We start from the raw sequence: 13,090 nt of genomic DNA, 5'->3' as shown, positions 1-13,090 counted from the left end.
AAGTACCAGAAATATAAAATTGCAGGAAATGAAATAAGAAATTGCTGAATGGAAATGAAATCAGAAATGCAAACAAAATGCAAATGCAGAATCAGATTTGATAGATGAATGTGCACAGGAAAATGAAGAAAACATTCCAAATCGATGATGCAGATGTTAAATTGATGAGATGCGATTTAGATGCAAAGGCTGATATGAAGATATGCAACTGAAACTGCACAAGTGCAGATGCAATCAGATGTTGTGATGTTGATACATTGATGTGTGTGAGATTGAAAGGGATTGAAAACAAAACACATGGTACACATCACTCTCACTCTCTATCACACAACACTCTCACTCTTTTATTGATTTAAGAATGCAACAATCGATCACTGATTTGTTGCTTTGTATTCAGCACATTAACAGCAGATCAAATATCAAAGTAAACAGCATATTGCATTAAGATGCATAGCAAATAGACAATAATTCATACTTAATAGTGCAAGCTTGATCTGCTACACAGAAATACAACAGATCGGATCTCATTCCATCAAATTCTCAGTGAATTAATTTCAGCAACTTGACTTCAACAAGTGATTGAATCAATTCATACATGAAGATGCAGAGAAGCTGATGCTATGGATGCACACAGATGATGCAAATCGGATGAACAAAATCACAAATACAATATGCAAAACAATACTAAAGGGATTAAGAAAATATGACGTGCTTTTGTAACAAAAACAACAATGTTGAAGGGACGATATGTTTAACCTAAAACGGAAACACAGAGTAACATTTCTGAAACAAAAATATACAGAACAAAGAAAGAATGCACATATACTCAAAAAATGCAATGATGTAGAATTAAGGCTACCTAAGCACAGAATGGATTGATCCTTTTTTTTTTTGTTTTTCAATACAGAAATCAGATTAAGCTAAGCTATGAGAAATGCAAGTAGAAAAGAGGAGCAAGAGAAGAAGTAGTGGAAGAAGAAAGGAAGATTCATTACTGTAAAGAGAGGTTGAGAAGAAGAGGGCGATCTCCAGCCCTTGCGCCATTGCCGAATTGTGCTCCACTGGAGAGAAAGAAAGGGAAAGAGGAAAGAGAAGAAGAGAGGAGGGAAAAAGAGAGGGAAGAAAGAGGGAAGAGGTCTTCGGATGAAAAAGAGAGGGAAGGAAAAGAGAGCAAAAGCAAAGGGGAAGACAGTTGTTTCCTCCCTTATGTGAGCTTTTAAAGCTCATGTAAGGGTGTTTTTGAAAAAAATACAAAAACCTCTTATTATTTTAACCAATTCCAAAACAAGGTTCCTCAAAAATATTTTCTTTTCTAATACCTAATTTATTTAGCAAATTGAAATCATAACTATTTCTAAAAAAAACTTTATTTTACTAACTTAACTTACTAAACTACTTGCAAGTGATAAACTTTGAACTAATATTGCAAATTAAACTCGTTTTTCAAGCATTTTCCATTTTTTCTTCTTTTTGCACATTTTCTCGAAACTAACAACAAACTCAAGATTTTAATGCATTTTTCTATGAAATCATGCATAGTTTAATATGAATTAAACCCTAAAATGTATACATGATCAGGAGGTGATGAATGAATTGGTTCTTTCGGGACTAAGTCAGATAAAATCAGGTTCGGTTTCATGATAGGGTTTTCAGATATGGGGTTACGAGGGTCCAAGATGGGTTTAGAAATATCCAACAAAGTAGATTTGGACTCATTACATGATTTTGGATCAAGTCTTAGGATGGGTTCTAACCAATTTGGGGTATCTTTTGGGCTAAAAGCAAGGGGTAGTGAACCCACTAAACATACCTGCATCATTTGCTTCAACTCGATCCATACAGGATAATTTTATCTTCTCATACGAGCAAGTTGCATGTCTGTGAACCAGCTTCTAGCCTCTTGACACAATGCAAGCCTGGTTAAGAGTGTTTTTCGATACTCCAGGATCTGGTTCTTTTCGAATATCTACTCCATTGCTTGAATCCAATCAAAGAATGTTTTTGGATTGCAACAACGTGTGAGCTCTGGAATATGAAACTCTTCACCATATTCAACACGAATCTAATGCTCTAGCCATTGTTTTGGGGATTTTTATGAATGTTTAGGTTATGGGGCTTGTGCAAGTTTTAGGTGTTTGGTTAATGTTTGGGTTGGTCTTGTTGTGGATCTTGGACTAGGATAGGATCTAGATATACATGACGAGGGATTTAAGTAGAATCTGGTGGGTCTGAAAATGTAAGTTGTTCATAATGGGTGTTTGGGTCATATTGGGTCCAACTAGATGGATTTTGAGACAGAAGTGGGTCCACATATGGGTTAGGTAGGTCAAAATAATGGTATTGAAATTGATTTGGTGGTTCAGAACTGAAATATGAATTATAGGATCGACCCTTATAGTTTTGGTAGTCATTTGGAGGCAATTGGACAGAGAGTGGGTTTAGGATTAGGTTTGAGTCAGACTGGGTGGGATTAGGATCCAAACATGGGTTTAAATGGGTTCACTCAAACAACCCACCATCCACGATCAGTTGAGAGATAATAGAGCAAGGGTTGGGAGTAGAACCACCCATCACCACCAGACCAGTAGTCAGTGGGGGCTCTCCCGCAGGCGACAAGTTGTTGGTCAAACCTCGATCGACGAAAGCCTCGATCTTCATTGGATTTTGTTGGAAAGACTAAAGATCAAGAGAGTGAGGAGGTATGGGTGGAGGGGCGTCAGGTGGTGAGGCAGCGATCGACCAAGCTTGTCGTCAGTCAGTGGTAGTCAGTGACCATTGGCCACTGGCCGACAACGACCTGGCCCTCATGGTTGCTGGCTAGGTGAAACGAAGAGGACATTGGGAAGAAAGGAGGACATGTGGGTTAGGGATTGGGCACCCTCCCTCACTGACCCATGTTTGGGAGTCAGTGGTGGAACCACCGATCGATGGCCAGGTACTCCTGTAAGACCCATACAATTTTTGGAATTGTTAACGAAAATTCTTAATCAATGAAAAATTTTGATTTCTTGTTTGATTGGCCTATGTGAGTGATTAGAGATCTAATTTCAACTTTTCTGGCTTGTTTTCAGTATAATTGACAATTATGGGTCAACTTACAAATAAATTATGAATAATTGATTTAATTATCAAATAAATCAAATTATTAATTATATGGTCAAATTAAATTGGTTAGGTTGGCTAACTACACTGTCAGAACATAATTAATATGCAATATAATCAAATAAATATATATATATATATATAGAAAATTTTCTATGTATCGATTATTTTAATTCTTAATGGGTTGGATTCAAACCAATTGGATCTGGGTCTAATTGGGGATCCAATGAGGAAGGACATGGAGATCCAATAACCACATATATATATATGATAAAAAAAACAAAAATGGATATAATATATATTAAAGAACACATATTGGTTTGGGTTTGGAGTTGGATCGGGTTTGGATCCAACCCAAACCTAAGGTGAGGGGTTGACCTTCCATGTGGGCCCTCCCCTATGCCATGTGCACATGGAGAGGGGAGAGGAGATGCATTGGGAAATGCATAAGAGGATCTTTCTCTCATACATATTTCAAGGGTCCTAGGAAAAAAGATCCCAAGGCTTATCCCAAAGTGGAAGAGCCTTTTCTAAAACATAAAACATATTTTCCTTTTTTGTGAAAAATTTACATGTGCTTTTTGACTTGGCTCCTACATTGAAAAATGCTTTTAAGATAAGGACTTGACTTCATCTCAGCCCTCCATCTTACACTTTTAGTCTTAGCCACACATCTATTTCAAACCCTAGGCCAACTTTATAAATATGTGTCAAAATGGTGAAGAGGGGTCATTTTCTCCCCCATTTTAGAAAATCCCTCTCTCTCTCCCCCTTCAATGATTTTCCTTAGAGATTTTATGAAGCTTTCAAGCTCCTCCTCTAGTATGTAGTGTGAGGTACGATCAAGGGTGTAACGCCCCAGATTTTCATAACCAATACTAGTTAAAATATCAGACTTATTTTTTTTAATACAGCTGAAAGACGACTGTTAGTCTTTGATTTAGAAAACGTCAGGGGGTCACAATTATGTATCTAACAACATACTCGAATCTTAAATAAACCAAAATATTTTATTTACAAGTTTTTATTACAAAATCGTACTGCTTGGTAAAGCAGTACCATAAAAACATAGTTGACGTAAGTTACAGTCTAGTGAAACCATGGATCTTGACGTTGCTCTGCTTTACACCTCGCACATCAGGTCAGCTACTTGGATTCCCAAAAAATAGGGTTAGTACCCTACTGAATTGGTAGAAAAGTATTCCAGTTCCAATAAGTACAATATGCTAAAACACAATTGGTTATTCAAGAGTCTCAATTGAAAACATCCATTTTGGATTGTAGCTCAAGTTTTCATGACTTAGCTTAATAGCGTTTATAAGTACTCTTGTACCAAAGCAAGAGCTCTTCGAGCTCATCTTAACCATGCAAACACAACTTGGGTCTTTCACCCATTCAATCCAACACTATACCAAGACAAGTGTCTTACATAAGGCAATGCATCAATAGTACTAATGTATATTCATTCATTCATTTATTCGTTAGTGAACCTACAACTAATGCATTATTTCGATATTTAACTAGATCACCCCTGGTATGTGAGAGAAATTAACTTCGGCATCAGACAAAGCATATGTGTATCTTTTATACCTGAATGGCCATATTTGTAGTAGGGCAATAGATTTTGCTGGAAGAACCCACACTAGGTTGTTTCAGATAAATCCTACTACTGTAATAGTTGGGGTCTATCACCTAGGACAAATGGATAGTCCGACCTCCTAACCTTCGAGTGATGAAAGATTGTTAAACACTTTGGTCTATAATAATATATGTCACTCGAGTGATACCACTATCATCTCCACGATGAGCACAAGTCCTAAAGGAGTTTGATGACATAATCTTGATTATAGAAACGTCGAGTGTCTCATACGAAACCAGTGCATTACGCACAAAGGGCAATATGAACTCAACCCCAGTTAGTCAGTTTCGAAGCACATGCCTTATCTTGTGTGGACAACAACTATCATTACTTTTGTTTATATGCATGCGGACATCGCTCTTAGCACTTGTGGCCTTCACAAGTGCTTCACTCATTCGGCTGGATAACCAATTCTGGCACAACAACACTTATGAGTATCATTCTTAAAACATTAAATCATAGAAGCATGCATGTGATGCAATAATCTTTGATCGACTGCTCAAACATTATTAGCCTTTACGAGCACTAGCCTGAAGAACCGCAACAACCACTTTGGCATAGTGACACTCACAAGTACTTCACCTAATCTAGGTGGAGCCTACTCTAGCACAATAACACTTAGGAGTACTTTGCCTACTCGAGACGGATCAACCATTATGGCATTGTGGCACTTACGAGTATCATGCCTATTTGAGGCATATTAGACCGAGTCATCCAGGTTGGGGTCCCAAACAACATGTGTTTGTTTGATGACATAGTTATATCATTTTTTCTCGAGCATCCTTAACTCGTGTGAGCACTTCGCCGATTGAAGTAGAAAATTTGGCATCATAATACCTTAACAAAACAAAAATCCTTTTGTTGAAAATATGTGCACTAGTGTGCTTACATTGCATCTTCAGTGGTTTATTAGAAATCTTGGCCTTAATTAGGCCTTGAGCTGGTAACTTAGTGATTACACGAAAAACCTGAAGCACTTCAGTGTTTTGCATAAATCTGAAATCCTTCACTTAGGGGTTTCTCCGTCAAATATCATTTTGCGTGGAATAGAGAATTTAAAATGCTTGAGCAATAGAAATTAGTCACCATACGTATATGATATACATATACACTACTATTGCGCAATTATATTTATAAACAGAGCAGGTACACTAAACTTGAATGTGCCAAATAAATGTGTATAGTAATATATACTATTTTTATGCATATAACATGCAAGTATTACATAAAAGCATGGCAATGCACGGAAATGCATACACACCCAAATAGATACACATGTAATCATAAAATAAGCATGGCAGTGTACAAAAAATGCGTACACACCTAAATAGATGCATATGCAATCATAAAATAAGCATGACAGTATAAGAAAATACATATACGTTCAAATAAATGCATAAATGAATGGCCTAAGGGTGGAATAGTGTGCCAAGTTAAATAAATTGCATGATCATGTAGCCTAGGCGCAGAACAGTACACCAGACTAAATAAATTGTAGAAAAAAATATATAATATGTATTATATATGTGGCCACGTAGTCGCAAGGATATGCAAGTGAACACCTGACACAAACGCACACGGTAGACTAGATGGCGTAAACCAAAGACTAAAACCATATATTATACATGTGAGAATGTAATCTCAAGGATACACAAGTGGACATCTGGCGCAAGCACACACGGTGACCTAGATAGCATACTTCGAGGACTAAGACCCCATAACATGAATTTCAATATATTAATACTGATGTCATTGGCATACAAACCTACCTTATATTTGTAGATGAGGCTAATCATAAGGTTGCTTTTGGGTCATGGCCGACATATACTTTCATTTAGTGCAGTCACGAAAAGGCTGATTTGCATGAGAATAAGGATAGAGAGGAAAAAGAGAGTGATAGGGGTGGCATTGACTCACGACATGCACATTTACGCACTTGGCTCACAAAAAAAGAGCGAGAAAGGAGGGATATTGGCGAAGAATGGGTCAGACCTAGCTTAGGTCAAATTAGGTTTGACCCACTAGGCTGAGCCTAATAATGGTTAGGGAGACCCAGACCTAAGTTGAGTCTGGTCCAACTAGTTTAGAAAAGAGAGAGAATTAATCAGTCAAGGTCAATTGGTTTTGACTCAAGTAGGCTCGATCTAGCTCAAGTGGGTTTGAGCTCACCCCCAAGTGGGCTCGATCTAGGTCAAATGGATTTGACCTAAGTAGGTTAGTCAAGAAGAAGCAAGGAAGAGAGAAAACTAACCTGCCTAGGTCAAGCGGGCTTGACTTAGGTAGGCTTGGTCTAGGTCAAGCAGGTTCAAGCTCACCTTAAGTGGGCTTGACCCACACAAGAACCAAGAGAGAGAAGAGAGAGAGGAACCCAAAAGCAAATGTGCTTTTCCATGGGAGTTCACCTCTATTTATAGGCAAAAATGTGGGTTTTGGATTTGGATATGGGTCAGATCCAATTTAGATTCAAATCTAAAAAGCAATTACTTAAGGAAAAAGTAATAGAATGACATTTATGTCCCCGTGGGACCCACCAGTTACTTTTATGGGATATTTATGTGGGGCCTGCAAAATATTTTGTGGGACCCGCATATTTCAAGATCCCGTCGATATTTTTTTTGAAAAAAAAAACAAAATTGGTCACGAGTCATCTTGTCAAGACTAAGTGGTTTGGTCCGTTAAAAACTTTTTGTTTCTCTTAACGAACATAGTATGGCTCTTTAAACTTTTTTTGACGAAAATCGTTGAAGAGATACGTGTACGTATCCTAAGCATAGTTGGCTCATAGATTTTTTTTGTTTTATATCCTTAGGTTAATACGACGAATATACATAAAATACCTCGTATATATAACTCAAAATACTACAAAAAATTGTGGATCCTACAAAGGGGCTTTACTCTACACAATTTTGAGGAGGAGATTTCTCTTGTCTTGTGCTTGTGATTTTGTGGAAGTGATCTTAAAAAAAAAAGGTAAGTAAACCTACCAATAACTACTTGTTTATGTTTTAACTTTCATCCTAATACATACATGTATTTATATGGTAATACATGTAGGTATAAGTATGGATAAGCATGGGAAAAACTCATGTACATATTTTTAGATGCTCTTTTTAACCATTTGGTAATCTTGGTGTATTTTCAAATGGTTGGATCCAATGTATTTCAATTTTCAATGGTAGTTTTTCATTTTTAACTCATGTTCATTGTTAGATTTTATGTATATTGAGTTTTAATAGTGGTTTTTTATTTTTAACATGTCCATGGTTAGATCTTATGCAACTTAAGTTTTAATGGTGGTTTTTCATTTTTAACTCATGTTCATAGTTAAATCTCATGTATTTCAAATTTTAATAGTGGTTTTCCATTTTTAACTCATATTCATGGTTAGATCTCATGTATTTCAATTTTTAATGGTGGTTTTCTATTTTTAACTCATGTTCATGGTTAGATCTCATGTATTTTAATTTTTAATGGTGGTTTTTCATTTTTAACTCATGTTCATAATTATATCTCATGTATTTTAATTTTTATTGGTGATTTTTTATTTTTAACTTATGTTCATAGTTAGATCTCATGTATTTTGATTTTTAATGATAGATTTACATTTTTAATACATGTTTATAATTAGACTTAATGTACTTCAAATTTTAATGGTGGTTTTCCATTTTTAATACATGTTCATAGTTAAATCTCATGTATTTAAGTTTTTAAATGATGGTTTTTCATTTTTAATACATATTCATAGTTAGACTTCATGTATTTTGATTTTTAATGGTGGTTTTTTTTATTTTAGTACCTGTTTATAGTTAGAAATCATGTATTTCAATTTTTAATGGTGGCTTTTAATTTTTAATACATGTTCATAATTAGATCTCATGCATTTCAATTTTTAAATGGTGGTTTTTTATTTTTAATACATGCTCATAGTTAGATCTCATGTATTTCGATTTTTAAATAATGTTTTTTTATTTTTAATACATGATCTAAGCTAGATCTCATATATTTCGATTTTTAATAGTAGTTTTCTATTTTAATATGTGATTCATGATTGGTTATAATGTATCTTGCATTTTAATGGTGACCTTCCCATGTAGATGCATGTTAATACATGTTAATCATCATGTATATGCATGTATGAACCTTCAAGAAAAAATAGTTGTGTATTTAGTAAGCATATGAGTATGTGCATTTCACACATAAGTTGGATTCAAAGATGAACCAAGTGCGGGTTCCAAATGTGGAACTGCACAAGAAGTTCTAGGATCCAATTCATAAGAAACCGTCTTAGCTCAAAAAACAAAGAAAATACATATAATATCTATGTATATCTCAAAGATTTTCAAATCTATTGTGTTTTTAAAACAAATATATATATATATATATATATATATATATATATATATATATATATATATATATATATATATGTTGTATATCATTTTTGGTTGTCGGTCTGGTTCAGACCAGACCTGAACATAGTTTGGTTCAAGTCAAATTTGACCTAGGTCGGTTCAGAAAAAACCTGAGCCAAGTCTCAATTCTGGTCAGGTTTGAACCTTAAGTTTGTTCAAGACCATACCTGAATTGCAAGTCTTTTTAAGATCAGACCTGAACATAGTTCTGGTTTAGACTGATCTAAACCAGGTTGGTTCAGATCAGTTCTAAACTAGTATTGGTTTAGACTAGATCTAGACCTAGGTGAGTCCAGACCTGATCTTAACCAGCGAGCCCTATGTTGGGCATGTTATTAAGAAAAAAAAATATAGAAGAAAAGAAAAATTGTATTTCACATTTCAAAAAAATTATAAATACCTGCAATTCAAAATGTATGTGTAAACACTTTTATATATATATATATATATATATATATATATATATATATATATATATATATATATATATATATATATATATATATAACCATGAGGTATGGTGTACATGCATGACTAAGTTTGCATGGTGATGTAAATGCATGCAATGAATGAATGTCGGATGGAAATGCATGATTAAGTATGTAATGTATGCAAATGCATAACTAAGTATGCAATATGATGTAAATGCATGCAATGAAATTATATTTAATGCAAATGCATGACTAAGTATGCAGTATGCTGTAAATGCATGCGATGAAATGATATATGATATAAATGCATGCAATGAAAATGTTGTATGATCTAAGTGCATAAATTATTTAGGCAATGAGATTGAATATGAAGCATGTTATTTTTGAAGTACTATGTATGCTTGAACCATACTTGCACTATGATTTGCTTATGTTTGAACACATGGTTCAGGCAGGGGCGTAGCTAGGATTCATGTGAGGGGGGGGCAAACAGGGGTGTAGCAAAAAAAAATTTATTTGTGCGATAGTTGGGGGTTCGGGGGCAGCGCCCCCGTTTTTTTTTTTTTTTGAGATAAAATAAAAAAGGGCTACAATTATTAATAAAAATCTATTTCATATGGACAAATCAAACTATTTGCTGCAGTCAGGGCTGGGCTAGGACTGGGCTTTAAAAAAAAAAACAAAAAAAAATTAACTGTTTCGGGAGGCAGGACTGGGCTGCCCCCCCCTAGCTACGCCCCTGGGTTCAGGAAACCTTCGCAGTGTCAATGGACACACTTGTGTGAATGTTTCTATTATTCCATGTGATACTATTATGCATGTGAGCAATATCATTCATATGATAGCTTAGGTTTGTTAAAAACCCACGAGGTGTGCAAGGTTATACCATACTACATGCATATGTCCACACCTTGAATGGTTACACTCGCTTTTATCGGTGAATTACTCATATGGGATAAAGGCATCAAAGCAACGTGATTGAGTTGGGTACATAACAATATTATGTTATAGCTATTGCCTTAAGAAGGCACTTGGGCTGTTAAGCCCTGTTTTCCTCACGGATTGAGGTACATGAAAATGTTAAATGCATTAATTATGAAAAACCATGTAACTCATTAACACTTGTAATCTACCTTAGAGAAGGTAGGAGGTATAACCTCAAGTGACAAACACATGTAGATTCATCTACATGACGTACTAAACGTTTTATGGGAACGATGACTTTCCTTTGGTCTTCAATCACTCGAAGTTAAGAAAGCTGAGGTTATCCATGTATCCTAAGTGATACACTCATACTACTGCAGATAATCTAGGATTGCAATCCTTACTGAATGTCTAGCCTTCATCCCCGTCTTCATCCCCGTTTCACGAGAAGCAGGTTGAAAATGCAAATCGGATGGCCACGATGTCAGCATGAGCAAAAACGCTCATTTTCAGCATGACCTGATCTGCTTCCCGTTTCATGCCCTTCATCCCCGGTCCAAACGGGCCGAGGCGGGCGGAGCCCCGTTTTCTCCCGGTCCACTACCATCCCTAGATTGATGACCATTGAACAATCTATACCGTTTATTTTTCAAAGGGCAAATTCTGAAGAACATTAATGTGATTACCAGAATAGAAACGGGCACAACCGACCTTTCCTCCTACAAGGAGCAACCATTTCTACCGCCTCAGTATTCTTCTTGCAGAATCAGAGGCTCTGCAAACCCCTAGATTTCCTCTGCAAAACCCTGAGAGAGAGAAGCATAGAAGCATGGCGCCGAAGATTGGGAGCTCCGCTGCCGCTTCCCTCACTTCGGAGTTCGACTCGATCGATCCCTTGCTCCACATCCTGAGGTTCCTCCCTTACGGATTCCTGAGGGTCCCCCGCTTCCGCCTCAAGCTCCCCTCCCTCTCCCTCCCTTCCTCCATGACTGTCTTCGCCCTTGTCCTCCTCGCCTACTTCGTCGTCGTCTCCGGCTTCGTCTACGACGTGATCGTCGAGCCCCCCGGCATCGGCAGCACGCAGGATCGGGCCACCGGCGCCGTCAAGCCCGTCGTCTTCCTCCCCGGCAGGGTCAACGGCCAGTACATCATCGAGGGCCTCTCTTCCGGCTTCATGTTCGTCCTCGGCGGCATCGGCCTCATCATGATGGATCTCGCCCTCGACAAGAACCGCGCCAGGAGCATCCGCATCTCGCTCGCCTCCGCTGGCATCTCCTCCGTCACGATCGCCTACGTGATGATCATGCTGTTCGTCCGCATCAAGATCCCGGCATATCTTCGGTGAATTCCGTGAATTTTATGGATCTTTCTTTCTTATGTTGGGGCAATTAGGTGTTTTTTTTTCCGGAGCTTCAAATCGGGAGAAATTTTGGTTCAATTGGTCACATAGTGCCTATCAGTTTTTTTTTTTAATCAAAGGAAATTCGGTGTTTCCTTTCCTTATGCACTTGTTAAATTTATTGCTGAACTTGTGTGGATGCTTACATTTACTCTATGACGAGAAAGTTCCTCTGATCTTCTTCAAGCATGAAATCATGATATTTGATCGTGACACGGTGTTCTGTTGTTTGATCTCAAAACCGTACGGTTTTGAGATCCCCATCTCTTTTTGTTTGGTGATCTTGGTTGCAGGGGGTACCCGATCAATCTTAATTGTAGTTTGTGATGTGAAATCTGGTTTAGTGGTTGCTTGCGTAATGCTTTATAATGCCAGATTGTTTTAGTTTTTTGTCGGCTTAGACAGTCTGCCAGGGAGAAGCATTGCAGTGTGGTAAAATTGTATTAAGAGAAGGGTTTTCTTTTTCAATCCCATGGTTGGCATTCTTCAGCTTGTTTACTAAATTGAAAAAGGGTAAAGTAAAAATCCACTGGGAGAGTAGTGATAGCATATTTATGCCACAGTGTCTTCTAAGTTTATCTGTTTCAGAAAACTTATCCAGCCTATCCCATGCCTTCTGTTGGTAGTTGAACACGAAGATTAAATTTTGAATTGTGTGACGGCAGGATTGTTAGAATATACTATCCCTTTTTTCATGGTTGTCCCTATGCTTTTCCTTTTCTACCATAGGCACATAGTTGTATTTACAACTTTGAAGAAAAAAGAGTTTGTTCGTATTTTTTACTTTTTGGCTCATAAATTGAAGCATGCTGTATGAATTATTGAATTTTATCCTATCGGCTGTTGTGGAGTGCTAAATTCTTTACAATGATGAATAGTGTATGTGGTTTGTTTCAAAATCAGAATGATCGGATCTCTCAAATAACATCTTAGTTTGTTTCAATTAAGCTCCACTAGAAAGAGGCAAACTTGAAGAGTTCAGAATTTGTATCGATCTTGATTCCTACAAATAGTCATTTCCATTGTAAATGATGATCAATGTTTAGTGATTTCATATTAGTATCCTTGCTCTCAAACAAAGTTTTACTATGTGGGTACAATCTATAACCCTGTGGAACCCCTAGGATTTCCAATGAAAGTGTATCTGATGGTATGGCTATTCAATTTGTCAACTAACTAATGC

The 13,090-nt window shown here is 36.8% G+C and overlaps 1 protein-coding gene across 1 annotated transcript; it reads left to right on the top strand.

Annotated features, from left to right (window-relative positions):
- The first annotated feature begins 11,289 nt into the window (after window positions 1-11,289).
- On the top strand, window positions 11,290-12,120 carry LOC149837242 (uncharacterized). Its single transcript, XM_090007286.1, has one exon. It carries the CDS (start codon window positions 11,338-11,340, stop codon window positions 11,851-11,853), a length of 516 nt encoding a protein of 171 aa, XP_089863412.1. The 5' UTR covers window positions 11,290-11,337; the 3' UTR covers window positions 11,854-12,120.
- Window positions 12,121-13,090: the final 970 nt, after the last annotated feature.

Source organism: Nuphar pumila, chromosome 5, assembly GCF_984573655.1.
Source record: "Nuphar pumila chromosome 5, dmNupPumi1.hap1.1, whole genome shotgun sequence".
Lineage (NCBI taxonomy): Eukaryota > Viridiplantae > Streptophyta > Magnoliopsida > Nymphaeales > Nymphaeaceae > Nuphar > Nuphar pumila.
This window is presented reverse-complemented; position numbering and strand designations above follow the sequence as displayed.

Bases quoted from the DNA above. Each gene is read 5' to 3' on its own strand.
- LOC149837242 (XM_090007286.1), top strand. From the start codon at position 11,338: ATGGCGCCGAAGATTGGGAGCTCCGCTGCCGCTTCCCTCACTTCGGAG.